Source organism: Sinocyclocheilus anshuiensis, unplaced genomic scaffold (assembly GCF_001515605.1).
Source record: "Sinocyclocheilus anshuiensis isolate Anshui unplaced genomic scaffold, SAMN03320099.WGS_v1.1 scaffold1799, whole genome shotgun sequence".
Classification (NCBI taxonomy): domain Eukaryota; kingdom Metazoa; phylum Chordata; class Actinopteri; order Cypriniformes; family Cyprinidae; genus Sinocyclocheilus; species Sinocyclocheilus anshuiensis.
The window spans coordinates 24,252-43,719 of record NW_015552692.1 but is presented as its reverse complement, the minus strand read 5'-3'; the positions used below and the strand labels follow the sequence as shown (position 1 = coordinate 43,719).

Sequence of the window (19,468 nt, the reverse complement as noted above, 5' to 3'; positions counted from 1 at the left end):
AAAAAAAAAAATATATATATATATATGCGTTTTAAAACTTTAAAATATATTGAGAACATTGAAATATAGGATATATTTTGATATAGAATATATGTTTTGCGTTTTGTGTGAGAATGCAGATGCATTGAATGTAAACATGGAGCTATCGCGGCACCTAGAGGAGCAAGACGGGATTATTTATAAATACATTATATAAATACATTCATTATCTACGAAAGAACTAGCGCATTTGCAATACTAAATGTTCGTATTTTTATCATAAGCATAAGATAATAGTTACATATCGTAATTTATATCACACAGAGTATTGTATTTACATTTACAGCTCTTATTTTGAAGAGTGTCCGGCTTTTATTTTGAAGAGTGTTCGGCGCCGGAAGCGGAAGTGCCGCACGCGCGCGTGTCTCTTTCATTCATTGCGGGAGGGAGTTAGCTGGAGTTGAGTGTGATATTAATAATTATTAAAGTCATCAGAGCTGATCATGATTAAAGAGAACTGCTGGAATATCCCTGTGAACGCTCCGGCGTGTATGGAGAGACACCTGGACGCGGTGGATTACAGAGCAGGTCAGAACAAACCATCACCTCAATCTGAGCTACTTTATATACACGTGTGCGTTAAATGCTTGATAGCAAAACATCTCGGATAGAAACAGAGGAAAATGAAGTTATAGACATCAACATGCTTAACCAGATGATTGACTTACGTTAAGAATCGCATTAAGAAAGTCTTCTGAAATGTAACGTGTAAATATGCAAATGAGGCACTTAATATGCAAACATTTCAAGAACAGAAATTGATAAGCAAGGTTAAAATGTCAGAAAATACTGTCAACAGACCAAGCTTTTGGGAATAAAATGTTGTATAAAATCAGGTGAATGATGCATGAACAAAAAAAATTTATAAAGTCTAATAAAATAAACACTTTAAAATTTATTTTTGCACAAAAAAACACTTCATGAAAAGCCAAAATGTCAAAGTTTACCAATGCATGAAAAAACAAAAACGATGCTTTTGTCTGTATAGTGTCTCGCCTTGAATATAAGAACATTTTTGACTGAATTATTTATAATTACTTTTATTATTACTAAATCAATGCTGATTATTTTATGTTGCTCCAAAAATGTCACAAATACATTTCATCTAACAGCATATTATAATTCCTGCGCTGCCACAGACATATTCATAACTCAATTATGTCGTAATAATGAGATATGTCATTCTAACAACATCTTTTCTCATAACAACGAGATGTTATGTCGTTACTAGTGTTGTCACGGTACCAAAATTTCAGTATTCGGTAGCAATACCAGTGAAAATCCACTTCTCAGTACCAAAGCAAAACACAAAAACATGCTAATTGAACAACATTTTTATTAATAACGTTAAACAAAAATTAAATGTACAAAACCAATGCCATTCTTTATACAAACAAGTTTCACCCAAAAGTTTAGTCATAGTTCTGCTGCCACTGAAAAACATCTGTAAACTGTTGTCTGTTTTAGGGCTTGCTGGTGTTTCAGGATCTTCCTCAGTCTGCAGCTGTAAAAGGAAAATATAATATACTTCAGTAAAGCTATGGGCTGAGTCTGACCAAATGCAACATTAGATCATTGACACCAGCTAAAATATAACTTTTCAGGAAATAACAAACCTCAGCTTTTATAATAAATGCAGATAAGATTACAGATATTAAGTGTATATCACATAGATGCAAACTGTAGTATTAAAAACACTTTACAGTAAGATTTTATTTGTTAGATAACATGACCTAACAATAAACAATAGTTATATGGCAATTATTCTTCTTAGGGTTAATTTCAAAGTTCAATCTGTTAAAATTATTTAATGCAGGTACCGTAACGTTTTCATTTTTTTAGTACCGACTTGGTACCGAAATACCGGGTCTTTTGACAACACTAGTCGTTAAAATGACATCCTTTCTCGTTAAAACGTCATCTTTTCTCATAATATAAAAACATCCTTTCTCGTTAAAACGTCATCTTTTCTCATAATATAACAACATCCTTTCTCGTTAAAACTACATCTTTTCTCATAATATAACAACATCCTTTCTCGTTAAAATGTCATCTTTTCTTATAATAACAAGATATGTCGTTAAAAAGCCTTCCTTTCTCATTAAAACGTCATCTTTTCTTATAATAACGAGATGTTATGTCGTTAAAATGACATCCTTTCTCATTAAAAATACATATTTTTTTATAATAACGAGATGTCGTTAAAATGAAATATTTTTCTCGTTAATGCATCTTTTCATCGTTATAACGAGATGTCGTTAAAATGACATCCTTTCTCGTTAAAACTACATCTTTTCTTATAATAGTGAGATGTTGTCGTTAAAATGACATCCTTTTTCGTTAAAACTACATCTTTTCTTATAATAATATGTCGTTAAAATGACATTTTCTCGTTAAAACTACATCTTTTCTTATAATAGCGAGATGTGTCGTTAAAATGACATCTTTTCTCGTTAAAACTACATCTTTTCTTATAATAATATGTCGTTAAAATGACATTTTCTCGTTAAAACTACATCTTTTCTTATAATAGCGAGATGTTGTCGTTAAAATGACATCCTTTCTCGTTAAAATGACATCTTTTCTCGTAATAACGAGATATATCGTTAAAACATCTTTTTCTTGTAAAAACATATTTTCTTGTTAAAACAAGATGTCGTTTTAACATCTTTTCTCGTTATGCGACATATTTTCTCGTTAAAATGAAATCTATTTCTTGTTAATACATCTTTTCATCGTTATAACGAGATGTTGTTAAAATTACATCTTTTTCTCGTTTAAACGATATCTTTTCTCATAATAACGAGATATGTCGTTAAAATGAAATCCTTTCTCGTTAAAACTACATATTTTCTTATAATAACGAGATGTTGTCGTTAAAATGACATCTTTTCTCGTTAAAACTACATCTTTTCTTACAATAACGAGGTGTCATTAAAATGACATATTTTCTCGTAATAACGAGATATATCGTTAAAACAACATTATTCTTGTTAAAACATCTTTTCTCGTTAAAACGAGATGTCGTTTTAACAATCTTTTCTCGTTATGCGACATATTTTCTCGTTAAAATGAAATGTTTTTCTCGTTAATACATCTTTTCATCGTTATAACAAGATGTTGTAAAAATGACATCATTTTCTCGTTTAAACAATATCTTTTCTCATAATAATGAGATGTTATGTCATTAAAATGACAATTATCGGTAACACTTTATTTCGATAGTCCACTTTAGACATTCTATTAACAGTAAGTAACTTTGCAACTACATGTCAACTAGCAGTTAGTAGAGTATTAGTAGACTGTCTGCTTAATATCTTCTAACACTTTCTTTGTCAACTTATTCTACTAACCCTAAACCTACCCTAACAGTCTACTCTGAGAGTTAGTAGACATGTAGTTGCAAATTAATGAGAATTAGTTGACATGTAGTTGACATGTAGTTACAAAGTTACTTATAGTTAGTAGAATGTCTAATGTGGACTATCGAAATAAAGTGTAACCCAATTATCTCTTTAAAACATATTTTTCTCATAATAACGAGATGTTACATAACATTTCACTATTACGAGAAAAGATTACGTTTTAATGAGATGTTATTAAAACAACAAAACATCTTGCTATTATTTATGACATAGCCTAATTGAGTGGAAAAAGTAACGTGTGTGGCAGCAATGCGTCACTGAAAATTCCTCTGTATTTATAATGTGTATTTAGTGTATATTGTTTGAGTTTGTGTGACGCAGTAATAAGTGTTCGTGTGTGTTGTAGACGGCGCGCTGCTGCTGGCGGCGTCCAGTCTGTCGGGCCGCTGCTGGCAGGGCTCCGTGTGGGTGTACAGTGACCCCAAACTGGCGCCCAGCGAGGGCTTCTGTAAGGCGGGCGTTCAGACTGAAGCTGGAGTCACGGATGCGCGGTGGATCTCAGAGCGCTCGCTGCTGCTGGCCTCAGACGCAGGTACCCTGTTACCACAAGCACCATGGTATTGCTGTGTGTTTATGGACATGTATACCGTAGTGATACCACTCTGACAAGAAGTACTGTGATGGTAAAACCATGGTACAATGGTATTTGTATGGTAATTCCAGTAATGCCATGTACTTTTCTTGACGTTTTTTGTATATTATACCGTGGTAATATCATGGTTTTTAGGCTTGTACCATGCAAATACCGTGTTTTTGTGTTATTTTAGGCCTCAACCATGAGAATATTGTGTTTTAACATCTTCCATAGAAATACACTGTTTCTGAACATGTACCAAGGTTTTATCATAATTTTTGGACATTTACCGTGTGTTTTTTTTACATTTGGTCAACAATAATTATTGTGCTTTTCTAGAGATCTACCATAGTAATATTGTGCTTTTTGACATGCACTGTATTAATAATTTTACTGATATTTACCATGGTTTTTGTAGGGTTTTGGACATATACTGGGGTTACAGTAATATTGTTATTTATGCTTTTTTGGAAATTTACCGTGGTATTAGCTTTTGAGCATCTACCAGGGTTATCATCATAGTTTTTAAACTTGTACCATGGTAATACCACGTTTTTGTGGATATTCCACAATAATATTGTGTTATTTGAGCTTTTTTACTAGTTTTTTTTTTTAAATTTTTTTTTAAGATACTAGGGTTTTACTGTAGTTTTTGTGGATGTTCAACAGTAATGTTGTTGTAGTGTTTTTTTATTTTGGACATTTACATGGTATTGTTTATTTACAAAAATAGTAGGTTTTTGTACAAGTACTGAGGTTTTATCATAGTTTTTGGACTTGTACCATGGTAATACTGTGGTTTTTGTGGATGTTCAACAATAATATTGTGTTATTTTAGATTTTTTGGACATTTACCATGGCATTAGTAGGTTTTTGTACGTGTAATATTAGTTTATTTTAGGTTTTTTGGACATTTACCCTTTTATTACTAGGTTTTTGGGTTTCTAGCATGGTTTTCTATCATGGTTTTACCCTGTTGAAAAACCAGGTATGTTAGGTATGTTTTGAAGCTGGGATGCTGGTTTGAGCTGGTTTAAGCTGGTCATGTGCTGGTCCTAAACTGGTCCGACCAGCACATGATCATCTAAGGACCAGTTTAACCCAGCATAAACCAGCAAAGGACCAGCTTAAACCAGCTCAAACCAGCATCCCAGCTTCAAAACATACCTAACCAGCATATGCTGTTTTTTTCAACAGGGTATACCGTGGTATTACTAGGTTTTAGAGTTTCTATCCTGGTTTTGATCATGTGGTGTTCTCTGATATATATATATGTGTGTGTTGTTGTCAGGTTCGGTGGAGCTGTGGGAGCTGGCGGAGGACGAGCGGCTGCTGATGAACCGCTTCACTCGTCTGGAGCATGATGACGTGGTGACGGGTGTGAGTGTGAGCGCCGGCGGGCGTCTCGCCGTCAGCTGTAGTGTGGACTGCAGGTCAGCAGGCGGTGCTGTGAGACTGTGAGAGGCTCAACATGATCTCAGGGCACTCAATCTCTCTCTCCGTCTCGTTTCAGGATCAAAGTGTGGGATCTGAACCAGGAGACCGTCACCAGCTCCTATAACGGTGAGCAGACAGGAAGTGATGTCACTGCAGATTAATAACCCACAGACTCAGATTATCAGATTTATAGATGCAGTATAATTATATATATATTTATGAGACGCCGTGCACTCTTTATCTCTGTCTTGATATGATTCTTGGCCGTGAATCAAATGAAGTGATTCATCTGGATCAGGTTGGTTTGATTCATGAACTCATGATTGAAGAATTTATTTGAATTCTTCTGAAGAAACTGAATGAAAAACATTTCCGTAACAACAGATGATGAAAGACTGATGAGTTCAGCTTTACTAAGAGATAATCACTTGCATTTGAAAGTAATGGGTCAGTAGATTCATAGATCAATAGTTCATATACATATGTGATTATTAAAATAAAAGAAAATATATATATTGTTTAAACAGTATATATTAGTTATTAATTATTGCATATAAGTATGTTTCATATGTATTTTTATTTTAATAATACATTGATTATTCATATAGAATAGAATTTGGCTAATTATTGAATATTAATTTGTGATTTATTTAAACTGTATATATTATTTATTATATGTAAATATAGATTCTTATTTTCAGATATTTTAAGAGTGAGTAATATCCAAATGTGATTTATTTAAAATATATTGTTTATTAATAAAATATGTAAATATATAGTTAGATAATTTTCATATATATTTTGAACGAGTAATATTCATATGTGATTTTGTTAGATTTATGTATTCTTAGAGCATTGTCATATGCTAATAATTATCAAATATTATTGATGTCATTAATGTGAATTATTTAAATGTATATTCTATTTATTAATAAGTATTGATTTAAAATTAATGCTATTAGTATAAAAGTATTTTCATATTTTAATAATTATATTTATATGAAAATTTGAGCTTTATTGAAACTATATATTGTTTATGAGTTGTTAAAAATATGTGTGTGTGTGTCAGCTCACTCTCAGCCGGTCAGCGGTGTGTCGTGTTCTCCTGTCGACGAGTCTCTCTTCCTGTCATGTGCTCAGGTCTGTGCTGTCTCACACACACGCATATATACACATACACACACACACACACACACACGTGTTTGAGTGTGTAACCGTCTCACGCTCTCCTGCAGGACGGACGGCTTCTGCTGTGGGACCGACGGAAACCCAAACCTGCCTCTCACCTGGGTACAAACACACACACACTCACTCACTCACTGTCAAACACACACACACACACACAACACAAACAAACAAACAAGCGCACACACACTCACACACCACAGTATCATTAACTCAGTGCTTTCAGTCTGTCTGGCTGATTCTAAAGTGAGATCCAGCTGAGCACTCAGTCACTTCCTGTCAGGAGAGACCTAACTTCCTGTCCATCTCGTTTAGACGTGGTGTCTCCCAGCTGCAGCCCCACGGCCGTCGCCTGGCACCCTCATCAGAGCAGCACCATCGCATACGGTATGGCTTCATTTCCCACGATGCACTGCTCTGTCCCATGATGCTCTGCTGCTGTTGACGTGTGTGTCTGGTGTTAGGTGATGAACTGGGTCGAGTGACTCTGAGGGATCTGCAGAGGTCGGACGGTGTACAGACGATAAACGCTCACAGCCGCCGCGTCTCCAGACTGACGTTCTCCTCCGACAGGTACGGAAGAAAACACTGCGATAGTTTTAAAAAGAGTGAATCAGCCTGTGAAGTTTCTCCATATTGTAAAATAAGCTGTATTGTGAAGTACGCCGTGAGCCGGATAATGACTGGTGATTATTATGGGCTGTCACCTGCAGTTCACCCCTGCTGGCCTCTATCAGTGACGACTGCTCCGTTGCCGTGGTTACTGAAGAGCTCAGAGAAATGTGAGTATTGACACATGCCTCTCTCCTCATTGGCTGTCCTGCACCAGCCAATCAGAACACAGGAAATCCACACACCCCGAAGTACATGGAACTGACAATCATTAAACAGTTTTTGTGGCTTAAATATTTTAACACGTATATCTAATTTAACTACAAACAATTCAATAATAAACACACGTATTAAATATAATATTTAATAAGAATTTAATACATTTTGATTGAATGTATTGATCAAATGTTTAATTAGAAACAATACATATTTTATGGACAACAGATGAAATATACATGTTGTTAATTTATATTTATAATACTTAAATCTTATATCAAATTAAATAAAATTGAAAGTTGTAGAAAAAATATTTGAAATTGTTTGTGCAATATTTTATACACACACACACACATATGTATATATATATGTGTGTGTGTGTATTTATAGTTAATAACTTGATTCAATGTATTAAAATATTTAATTAGAAATTAAGATTTATATTGTTTAAAAATATTACATATATTAATACATTTATATAAAACATTTATATATGTATTATATAAATGTGCCTACAGTGTAATGAAATTATAATAAAAAAAAAGTTATTAAAAACAAAAATTGTAAAAAAAAAAAATGTATGCATGCATATAAAATATGTAGTCAAATTATTACAAAATATGATTTGTGTATCTTTTTATCTATAAACTTTTTTTATTGTTTAAACAGTTACAAAATGATTTAAGGCACCTTAACATTAACATTTAATTGAAGTGCATTTATATCTCAGAGCGGCGATCTGAGTCTGTCGTGTGGTCCGTGTTTAGTTGCAGGGACCGGCGGCACCAGGATTTCGTGCGCGGCGTGTGTTGGGCCCCGGGCTGCTCGGCCGTGTTGACCACCGTGGGCTGGGACCATCAGGTGCTCCACCACAGCGTGTCTGCGCCCTAGAGCATCATGGGAAACCACACCAACCTCCAGTTCATTCCCATTTCTGTTGTTCCGTCACCATCAAATAATGATTCATGAGTTAAATACATAATCATAGTAGGATCAGAATTCAGAACATGCAGAAAATGTCTTTTTTAATAACAGAAATGGGCATGAATGCTGTTCTCTTCTCATATTTGGGCAAAAAAAAAAAAACATTTCACACGTTTCAGTTTAATAAAGTTTCTGTCATCTGTATATTTATGCTCTCGCATATTTTTATCACACGGTATTGTGGTTATATTCTTTCTTTGGGGGGGGGTAACAAAGGGTTAAATATCCAAAACAACAATTGTCATACTAACACGCTTGCAGATTATTAAAGCACAATTATTGACCTATTGCAATTGTCTCTGACGTACTTCACACGATTAAACCTGTGGAGATGTGTGAGACGTCCAGAAAAACGTGTGTTTGTAGCAGATGCAAGCTTGTTTCTTCAAAGGCACTTTTAACCAGTATATTCATGCAAAAACAAAGTTTGCATTATTTCTTCTTTGATTCTTGCTTCAGATTAAAATAACTATGAAAAGCAGCAAAGGCATTTTTCTTAGTTAAAAAGAACCATCAGTAATGTGTTCAAGGCTTCGTGACCATTTATAACAGCGTTTATTCTCAAATTCGAAGGCTTATTGTATACTTTTTATAAGTTCGTAAAAATACATCATGTTTTGACCTGGAAAAAAATCCAGCACCACTGAAAGAAGCTCTCATATCGAGAGCTATAGATTAATATTGTACATTAATGATTAAAAACATTCTAAAATATTATGCAGAAGTTACAATTAAGAACTGGTGTTCTTAATTTATAACCTGATTAGAAACTGGATTAAACAATTAAATTAAATTAAAAGGTTTGACATTAAAATGAGTTTCCGTGTAGATTATCTAGCCATATACAGGCACAGTTGCTCCATCGATAAATTTTAGCAGCTCTAGAAAGTCCGTGATGAAGCTGCGGTCATAAGAGTTCGGCAAAACCTGAATATACTGACAGCTGAAGAAACATCCAAGTAGAAAGTTAATAGAGTAATACTTTAGCAACAGCAGTAATAAAGCTCCAGACCGGGTGCAAAACGTTAAATGTCTGTCGGGTAGGTGCATATGTACAGGTAAGGCACGTCTTTGGAATAATTCCAGTCAGGAATGCTCTCTGGATCAGGACGAACCGTCTTTGATAACGGGTGTTATTGGTTGTTTGGCTCCTGGTCTCACGGTGAACGTCATTCCAAACTGCTGTTTGGTTGATGGACCGTTACTGAAAGATAAAGAAGAGTCTCATTATTCTTAAGCAAACACTTTAAATACAAAGTTATAAAAGCATGAAGTATTAGAACTTCAAGTAACTGCCATTTGATTCCACTTTAACCAGTAATTCCTCAATATTACAAAAGATTTTTGTGGGCATGTATGCTGCATGTTGTTGTGTTTAAGCTTCTAAATATATCGACTTAAGCAGTTTCATATGCATTGTAAATCATAAATGCTTTGGAAAAAACTGTTGAGTGTTGTTCCAGTCTATTTATCTTCCTGATAATTCATCTCAGCTATGTGCATGTGCTATGAGGGAGGCGTTGCCCGTGATGACAGTCATGCGTAGTTGTGTGCATTATTCCAAAGAAAAAAAACGTTACGTAATCTTTCTGTACATAATCTGATGTCATCAAGTCTCTTATGGAATCTTGTTTCCGCCTCAAAGTAAAAACGAAATAAAAAGGTAGTTGCCACTTTATTTCTTGTAATTGCATCTTAATGTCTCCCAATTGTAACTTGTGGATCTTTTCCTTTCCCCGTTGATAAAGCCCTGCCTGACATTTTTCCTCAATTAATGTCACGTTTCACTTGAAAAATGCACATTACAGAAGTAAAACGGATTGTGAATTCCATTTCATGTTGACTTTAACCATGTCACTTGTGTTTACTTTAAGTTTACCTGTTCTGGGATTTAGCCGAAGTGGCTAAATTTTGAGCTTTTTTGGCCGCTCTGCTTTCCAGCTCCTTGATGTCCACTCCACGAGTTTGCGTCGGCAGGATGGCACTCCGGTTGGCCTGGCTAGCGGAGACGGATGGAGCCACTTGTGAAGGGGGTTGAGTGGGTTTCGTTTGAACAGATGGTTTGGATTGGAGCTGGATATTTGGGGGAGGTCCTGGGGCCTTGGGAGGACAGCTGGGTGGTTTATGTTTGGGCGAAGTGAGGGGCCCGTTGGTGACAGGAGGAGGGGTCGGAGGTTGGGAGGGTTTGGCAGGTGGACCATTTACGATTGGAGTAGGTAAGGATTTAGAAGGTGGAGGGGCATGTTTTACAGGGGTAGCAGGACCGGGGTGACTTGGAGGGGGGCAGCTGATAATAGGAGCAGGTAAGAAGGTTTTAGCAGGTGGAGGGGCACTTTTCCCAGGGGGAGCAGGAGCGGGGTGACTTGGTGGGGGAACTGGAGGTTCCTCCTCATTTTCACAGGTGGAGCAGGAGCGGGGGGACTTGGTGGGGGAACTGGAGGTTCCTCCTCAGAGTCCGAGTTGGCAAATTCAGGAGGCGGTGGAATGAAGACCAAGTCTTCTCCAACTTCCACATCTCTAACAGGGACACCCAGTCCACTAACAGAGCTATTCATTGGGCTTCGTAGAGGGGTTGAGCTTAGCTCTGGCTTTGAGTAGGACATATCTGGAAGGTTAACTTTGGTTGATGGTGAGGTGATTGGTTGCGTGTTTGTGGTCGACTTTAATTGTGCACTGGGACTGTCTGGTGTTGGGTTTCGAGAAATGACGGTGAAGGAGTTTGGTTTTTCTTCACTAGGTTGGATCACAGAACTGACTGGCTCTGTTGAGGTACTGTTCTTTTGGGACAGAGCAGTTCTCTGCTTTTCTCTTTCCTTTGCAGCCATCAGCAAGGCCAGAGGTGAAGTTGTGGTCTCTTTCTTTACTGAGCCGTCTGCGCTCTGTGTGTTGAGACGTCGGTGGTTCAAGATAGGGCTGTACTTGCGAGGCCTGCCAGGGGACGCAACTGGGGTCACCACCTGCCTAACATCAGGTATCCTTTTCTCTATTTTGGGCGAGACTTTGATTGGTGCTGGTACCTCAGTGGGGATGTTTTGTGCCAGTACAGGCTCAGGATTTATTTTGGGCTCTACCGTGGCTGGTTCACTTGGAGCTTGTGCCATGTCTGGCTGGTCATCCTGTAGATGAGTGGAGGAGCTGTTCCGACGGGCTGGTTTGGTTGGTGGCACCCCTGGTTGGAAAGATCCAGGATTTTTCCCATTGACAACACCAACCGTGTTTCCAGCAGAATCTTCCAGCAGCAGAATGGACTGGACTTTTTTTTCCCCTTCTGTCTGTCCGCCAAGTAGTGTGCTCTTCTGCACGCTGTAGAGTTTGGCTGTGTTCTGGGGGTTGAAGCTAGATGGTGTTGGGTTGGAAGCAACGGGTGGCACAGGAGTTTGGGACAGGATGTCCAGATTAGGTATGGAGGACATTCGGATGGGTTTTGGAGGTGCTGTTTTCTGAGCTTTTGCAAGAACAGGTGATGCTTTCACCGGGGGTGGTGGTGGGGTGAACTTGGGGCATTCTGGGATATCTTGAACATCAAGGCTAGAGAGAGAACCTCTGAAGCTGGAAGTTTCCGATGGTGGTTTTGGAGGAGGCATTGGAGGAGGTTTGAGGGAGGTCAAGTCTAAATCTGCACTGTAATCGGAACTGGTAAGTGATGAAGGTTTTGGGGGCGTCTTTGGAGGGGGATGCAGACTTGCACGGTCTAAAGAAGGGTCCATTTCGGCAGAGAACTGTGGTGAGGGAGGGATGAATGATGGAGGCGGCAGGGCTGAAAAAGGAGGAGGTGGAGGGGCAGAGCCAGGCGGAGGCGGTATAAGTATTTCCCCCTGGAGGAGGTCAGGGACGGAAAGCATCCTTCCATTTGGTAGGTTTGTGGTGCTTCCTACAATAAGACAACATGAAAATCAACCACAGGTTCATTAAAACACCTCAGCATGTTGAAAACATTATTTACTGGCTCCCATATTTATGTTCTAGTGTTCCCTGATCAAAGACAAGAAGTTAACTATTCCCAGCCAGTTCTGTGTCGTGAACTCACCTGTACCATTTATCTTGGGCTCGTTGAATGGCGGAAGAACTGGTACCTTGGGTGTTGGAACTGCAAAGCCTTGCACACTCTCAGATGACTAGGATTTAAAGAGAAGCATTTGTCAGCAACATCCTGATTAAAGGAGACTGTTAGAAGGTAAGGGAGTCTACAGCAATAACACACCTTGTATTGTAGAAGCCACTGAGTCACAGTTTGAATTTCTAGGCACTAAACCAACCAGTTTCCCTGAACTATTCAGAGAGCTTATGACGTTCAAGGGTATGGATCCTTTCTCTGGACTCGTCTTTATTTCTCTGAGACATGCTTAAACTGTTGAGAAACTGCAGGACCCATCCCGATTTCATACTCACACGTGGGATGAATAGGGTGAGATAATGTTCCAGACGTGTGTCTGTAAATCAGGTTTTTGGACACTCCTCACCAACACCCCATAATGTGAACGAGACATTACCGGGAATTTTCCAGGAGCATTCAGGTTGCTAAAACAAATGCACCGAATGTCATTTCTTTACAAAACAGAGCATAACCTATGTCTGATAAGAGTCATATTCAGAAATAGTTTTGATAGTCTTTCCTTATAGACAACTTAAGTTGGATTTAGCTTGTCTTTCGTTCTTGTCCTTTCAGTTCTCCGACATGCAAAAGGGGACACACCCCTTAAACGTGTGTTTGTGTTTCAGGTTTTGCTGAAGGTCTTTATGGGATCATCTCTCCAGAAAAAAACACAACCTGACCAAACCTTCAGGTGTGGACGTCCTCATAAGGAAAAAAGACTCTACAGTGGGATTCTCAATCTCTAAAGTGGGATTGGGAAAGGTCCTCAAGCCGGGATTCGAACTCGGGACGCCCATAATGCAATGGCGTTATATGTCGGCACACTTGCTGACTAGGCTATCGGCGACAAACATCATGAAAGTTGTGTTTTATGATTAGTGGTGCAGTTTACATTTTACAGTCTACATTTACACGTTTGCTAGATGCTTTTATCCAAAACGACTTGCATGAAAATGGGAGTGGTGTTTGCTCATGCAAAAGTCCCGGCTGTGGTTGCTTAGTGGCCAAAGGTCAAAAGAACCCATGTAGAGGGTTTGACAACTTGTTTGATTGTCCAGAAGGTGAAACTCAAGCATCTGCAACCCTAACCCTAAAAGTTTAATACTAACCCCAAGTATGAGCCATAATAATAGAAGCACTTAGCAAATGCCACGGGATGTGCCTGATCTCTTCTGTACACAAACAAAACGTGTGTATTCAAAACAGCACCTGCAAGTTTGGATAACTCAGCCGGCATAAACCCGCATCTGCACGCCGTGTAATTTCAGCACAGAAGAATTGGAGGAACATCTGAATCATCAGGATCCTGATCTCATGAGGTGAACGAGTGAGTCGCTCGGGCCCGAACACGCTCAGACTGCCAATTACTGGCACACAGTATGATTGTGTTTGCTGTGATGTGGGCATCACCAGGGTGATACAAACACAAAACTGATGATGTGTGTGTGTGTGCTTTGTTCTGTCAGAGTGAAAGTGTGTTTACATGCTGAGGGTGTGTTTGTCCTGAAGCTAAAGGTGTGTCTTTTAGCAATGTGTGCACAGGACGATTTCAGCACATTTCTCAAGACTTCTATTATCAATGAAACAATTAAATGCAAAACGTACAAGGGCGACACACCAAAACACATTCAGATTGTGTGTCGTAATTACCATTTTCATATACCATGTTATTTACACGGTACTTAAAAATATTTACCATAGTACATTTCCAAAAAAATGGCACTACTACTATAGGCCTACATGTACAAAAACAACATAATACCATGGTGCAAAAATACAGTATTACTATGGTACATGTCATAAAAACATGGTAATACTATATATTTTTTGGTGACCTCAACATTAAAAACTTGTTTGCAAAAAAGTACTGTGGTAAAAGTGATCATTTACAAAAGCATACCATGGTTTTACCATATCTTTTGGACATGTGTTATGGTTTTACCCTGTTTTTTAGACATGTACCATGGTTTCAGCCTGTTTATTTGGACATTTGCAATGGTAAAAGCATTATATGTATTTTGGAAGTTGGAGCCCATGGTATTATCATAGAACATGTCTAAAAACCATGGTAATACTATGGTAACTGTTTTGTAAGTGGCCCAAGCAATAAAAAAATGTTTTCAAGGAAAAAGTACCATGGTGGTATTATGGTTCAGTAATAATTGACAAAAGTGAACCATGGTTTTACAATGTTTTTGGCTTGTTTTCAGACATTTACCAAGATTTTACCATGTTTTTCAGACATGTACCATGGTTTTAGTCTGTTTTTGGACATTTGCAATGGTAAAACCATTATTGTATTGCATATATATACCTTATGATACCATAGTACATGTCCAAAAAAACTACTATGGTATACTTGTTGTAAGTGACCTTGTTGAATACTATTTTATATTGAATCCACTTCACTACTAAGTTAGAGATCATCTCACGAGTGAAGTCTGGTCATGATTTGGGACGTACCGTGAAGTGTTTGACAGTCGGACGTGAGCGCACTTTAGCGGTTCCAGACTCGGGGATGGCAGCTGAGTCCAAAACCAGCTCCACTTGATCTGAAAAACAGAGACATGTTATTTACCTAGTTAACATGGTTTAACTAGCAGCCCGTGTTGTTCAAAGTCACTGCTCAAGACCATGTGACCACCAAAACCACAGAACAAGTCATTCAGGATTCGAACCCGAGACCTTTGTGTTCCAGATATATGATCGGTCTACAGTCTCATAACCTGTGTTTGCTCATTAACAACTTTAAACGTGTTAATGATGTAATTACCAGAGATTCTGCAGCCCTCATTGTAGTCAACCATTGGTTCAGTAATAATTGACAAAAGTGAACCATGGTTTTACAATGTTTTTGGCTTGTTTTCAGACATTTACCAAGATTTTACCATGTTTTTCAGACATGTACCATGGTTTTAGTCTGTTTTTGGACATTTGCAATGGTAAAACCATTATTGTATTGCATATATATACCTTATGATACCATAGTACATGTCCAAAAAAACTACTATGGTATACTTTTTGTAAGTGACCTTGTTGAATACTATTTTATATTGAATCCACTTCACTACTAAGTTAGAGATCATCTCACGAGTGAAGTCTGGTCATGATTTGGGACGTACCGTGAAGTGTTTGACAGTCGGACGTGAGCGCACTTTAGCGGTTCCAGACTCGGGGATGGCAGCTGAGTCCAAAACCAGCTCCACTTGATCTGAAAAACAGAGACATGTTATTTACCTAGTTAACATGGTTTAACTAGCAGCCCGTGTTGTTCAAAGTCACTGCTCAAGACCATGTGACCACCAAAACCACAGAACAAGTCATTCAGGATTCGAACCCGAGACCTTTGTGTTCCAGGTATATGATCGGTCTACAGTCTCATAACCTGTGTTTGCTCATTAACAACTTTAAACGTGTTGATGTAATTACCAGAGATTCTGCAGCCCTCATTGTAGTCAACCATTACAAACTGGTAGTTTGACCTGAATTATGACCGAAGACGTCAGTGTTTTTAAACTATCTGATCTTCCGTCACAATCAAATGTCGAACGAAGAATACAAATGCATGTATTAGTTTGTGCTTTGAGACGGAGTTTCATAAAAATGAATGTTTCACATGTTAATTACAAAATATTAGCAATACTATGGTACTTTGAGATATACCTTATTCATGTACAGTGGTATTTACATGACTACCGTGGTACATGTCCAAAATACAATTGTAGTACCATTTTTGTAACCAAAATATGGTATTGCCATTGTTTTACATACACAGAACCACTGTGGTACCATGGTAAAAGTCCAAAAACATTCTACAGCAGTACATATCCAAAATACAATGGTAGTACCATGTTTGTAAGTGTAAAAACATGGTGTACATATCCTAAAACCAATTATCAATTTACGTGTCCAAAACAAACATGGCACTATCATGGAATATGTCCAAAAACATGGTGTTGTCATGGTATATGTCCAAAAACATGGTGCTATAATGGTTTATGTCCAAAGAAACGTGGCATTATCATGACATATGTCCAAAAAACATAGTCCTAGAAGTGTAATCGGACACGTATTTGTCGGGTCACGGACCTCCGGATCAAAAACAGAGGTATTTGTTTACGGTTTTGCGGTTATAAATACGGTTTTGCTACTCACTTATTTTCAAACACAAACTAATCCAGAGTCTGTTTTAAAGGTTATTCGTGTCTTTAAGAAAGCGCTCCGCGACAGGTGCAAAGGTCTGTAGCGAAGAACACTTAAATAAACTGCTATCATATCTATTTAAACTCTACACGAGACGGAATCTCTCTTACCCATGTCCTTGAACTCCACATTGGTGCCGAATAGAGATTGATTCTTCCGACCCAGGAAATTGAGCGATCCCTTCTTCATGATTGTGAGGAGAGTGATTGTATCCGCAGTGATTTAAATCAGCGTGATTTCATGATTTCAGTGTTTCAGCAGCAGCTGACTGTGAGCTCGAGTCTGTCACTGATTCAGAGAAACACTGAGGAGAAGAAAATGGCCCCGCACCTGAACCGCCACGTGACCCCGCCCACTTGAAGACAGGTGAGCACACACACACACACACACACACACACAGCGGCTTACCACGGTAACAAGAGTTAATACAGTTATTACAGTTGTAGTTTGTGACGTAAAGTCATAATAAATGAACATGGATCTCCTTCAAGCACCCAAAGCATAGTTCATTGTCATTTTAAATCTTTATCAGTCTTTGTCACTATCCTTCAAAACACTAGGTTTCCCCCTTTGTCATCAAGTTTTACTTATTCTCACATATTCTACAATAGATGTACAAGTAGTACAGGTCAGGATTTGCATGTTTAATTTTTACATAAATATATCTGTTATGCTGAATGATTATCGAAAATAATTTCACCCATATTTTGACATCTTCACAAAAGTTATTTGAAACATTAAAGTAGACACTTTACTTGCATTTAATATGCTTTCTATGTTTATAAATAGCACCAACATCTCATCTTTTACCCATATATAGTCTTACTTATTGCCTTGTTTACCCTTCATAACTTTATTCAAATATATATTAATTTAAATAATTAATGAATTAATGTATATACATAATATATCTGTATTTTCAAGAAAATGATGTATTGTCTCATTAAATTTAGTACCTCTTCTCATCATTCATTAAATTAAACGGTAACTTATTATCCAGCTAATAGAGTTTTACTACCTTTTTATTTTGATTTGGTTTATCTGGATGCAAAGATTATTATTCTAGCTATGTTTTCAAAAGGAAAAAAATAAAAAAATTACAAAGCAACATCCTGCATCTGGAGATAAATGTATTTAATGCTGAATTTTGAAACATTTCTAAATATGCTTTTAAGCCCATGTGGGTATTATCATCATAATTTTTGTTATGTTGATGTAGAGCAGTGACAGCTTAAAAGCAAATTGTCCTCTTTGTGATTATGCTTACTGTGTGTGCTAATTGAATTTGTGCCTCACATGCTAGTCAAACATTCTACAGCAGTACATATCTAAATTACAATGGTAGTACCATGTTTGTAAGTGTAAAAACATGGTGTACATATCCTAAAACCAATTATCAATTTACATGTCCAAAACAAACATGGCACTATCATGGAATATGTCCAAAAACATGGTGTTGTCATGGTATATGTACGAAAACATGGTGCTATAATGGTTTATGTCCAAAGAAAGTGGTACATGTCCAAAATACAATTGTAGTACCATTTTTGTAACCAAAATATGGTATTGCCATTGTTTTACATACACAGAACCACTGTGGTACCATGGTAAAAGTCCAAAAACATTCTACAGCAGTACATATCCAAAATACAATGGTAGTACCATGTTTGTAAGTGTAAAAACATGGTGTACATATCCTAAAACCAATTATCAATTTACGTGTCCAAAACAAACATGGCACTATCATGGAATATGTCCAAAAACATGGTGTTGTCATGGTATATGTCCAAAAACATGGTGTTGTCATGGTATATGTCCAAAAACATGGCACTATCATGGAATATGTCCAAAAACATGGTGTTGTCATGGTATATGTCCAAAAACATGGTGTTGTCATGGTATATGTACGAAAACATGGTGCTATAATGGTTTATGTCCAAAGAAACGTGGCATTATCATGACATATGTCCAAAAAACATAGTCCTAGAAGTGTAATCGGACACGTATTTGTCGGGTCACGGACCTCCGGATCAAAACCAGAGGTATTTGTTTACGGTTTTGCGGTTATAAATACGGTTTTGCTACTCACTTATTTTCAAACACAAACTAATCCAGAGTCTGTTTTAAAGGTTATTCGTGTCTTTAAGAAAGCGCTCCGCGACAGGTGCAAAGGTCTGTAGCGAAGAACACTTAAATAAACTGCTATCATATCTATTTAAACTCTACACGAGACGGAATCTCTCTTACCCATGTCCTTGAACTCCACATTGGTGCCGAATAGAGATTGATTCTTCCGACCCAGGAAATTGAGCGATCCCTTCTTCATGATTGTGAGGAGAGTGATTGTATCCGCAGTGATTTAAATCAGCGTGATTTCATGATTTCAGTGTTTCAGCAGCAGCTGACTGTGAGCTCGAGTCTGTCACTGATTCAGAGAAACACTGAGGAGAAGAAAATGGCCCCGCACCTGAACCGCCACGTGACCCCGCCCACACACTCTCTCACACACACACACACACACACTCTCACACACTTACACACACTTACACACACTCACACTTACTCTCTCACACGCTCTCTCACACACTCACACTTACACACTCTCTCACACACTCACTCACACTTACACACTCTCTCTCTCATACACACACACACACACTCACTCACTCACTCACTCTCTCACACACACACTCACTCACA

The 19,468-nt window shown here is 37.6% G+C and overlaps 2 protein-coding genes and 1 long non-coding RNA gene across 3 annotated transcripts; 1 reads left to right on the top strand and 2 right to left on the bottom strand.

Moving 5' to 3' along the window:
- Window positions 1-357: 357 nt before the first annotated feature.
- wdr77 (WD repeat domain 77) lies at window positions 358-8,616 on the top strand. Its single transcript, XM_016459360.1, has 10 exons — window positions 358-567; window positions 3,811-3,996; window positions 5,330-5,471; window positions 5,552-5,601; window positions 6,545-6,615; window positions 6,711-6,765; window positions 6,976-7,047; window positions 7,125-7,233; window positions 7,374-7,442; window positions 8,256-8,616. Exons 1-10 carry the CDS (start codon window positions 483-485, stop codon window positions 8,377-8,379), a joined length of 963 nt encoding a protein of 320 aa, XP_016314846.1. The 5' UTR covers window positions 358-482; the 3' UTR covers window positions 8,380-8,616.
- Window positions 8,617-9,008: 392 nt separating this feature from the next.
- LOC107667636 (uncharacterized) lies at window positions 9,009-10,462 on the bottom strand. The gene is made up of 2 exons (XR_001631804.1): window positions 10,352-10,462; window positions 9,009-9,676 (listed from the first exon to the last, which is right to left on the bottom strand). It is a non-coding gene; the product is annotated as an uncharacterized LOC107667636 (long non-coding RNA).
- A 2-nt stretch (window positions 10,463-10,464) lies between these two features.
- Window positions 10,465-17,118, bottom strand: LOC107667624 (extensin; the record flags this gene model as incomplete). The annotated part of the gene is made up of 5 exons (XM_016459342.1): window positions 16,879-17,118; window positions 15,688-15,776; window positions 12,500-12,587; window positions 10,898-12,343; window positions 10,465-10,838 (listed from the first exon to the last, which is right to left on the bottom strand). Coding segments are annotated over exons 1-5 (2,076 nt in total), but the record flags the coding sequence as incomplete, so codon positions are not given.
- Between the last annotated feature and the right edge of the window lie 2,350 nt (window positions 17,119-19,468).

Excerpts from the sequence above, each read along its gene's own strand:
- wdr77 (XM_016459360.1), top strand. The coding sequence starts at position 483 with ATGATTAAAGAGAACTGCTGGAATATCCCTGTGAACGCTCCGGCGTGT. Across the intron at positions 6,616-6,710 it reads TCTTCCTGTCATGTGCTCAG|GACGGACGGCTTCTGCTGTG; the intron begins GTCTGTGCTGTC and ends GCTCTCCTGCAG. Across the intron at positions 7,048-7,124 it reads GAGCAGCACCATCGCATACG|GTGATGAACTGGGTCGAGTG; the intron begins GTATGGCTTCAT and ends GTCTGGTGTTAG.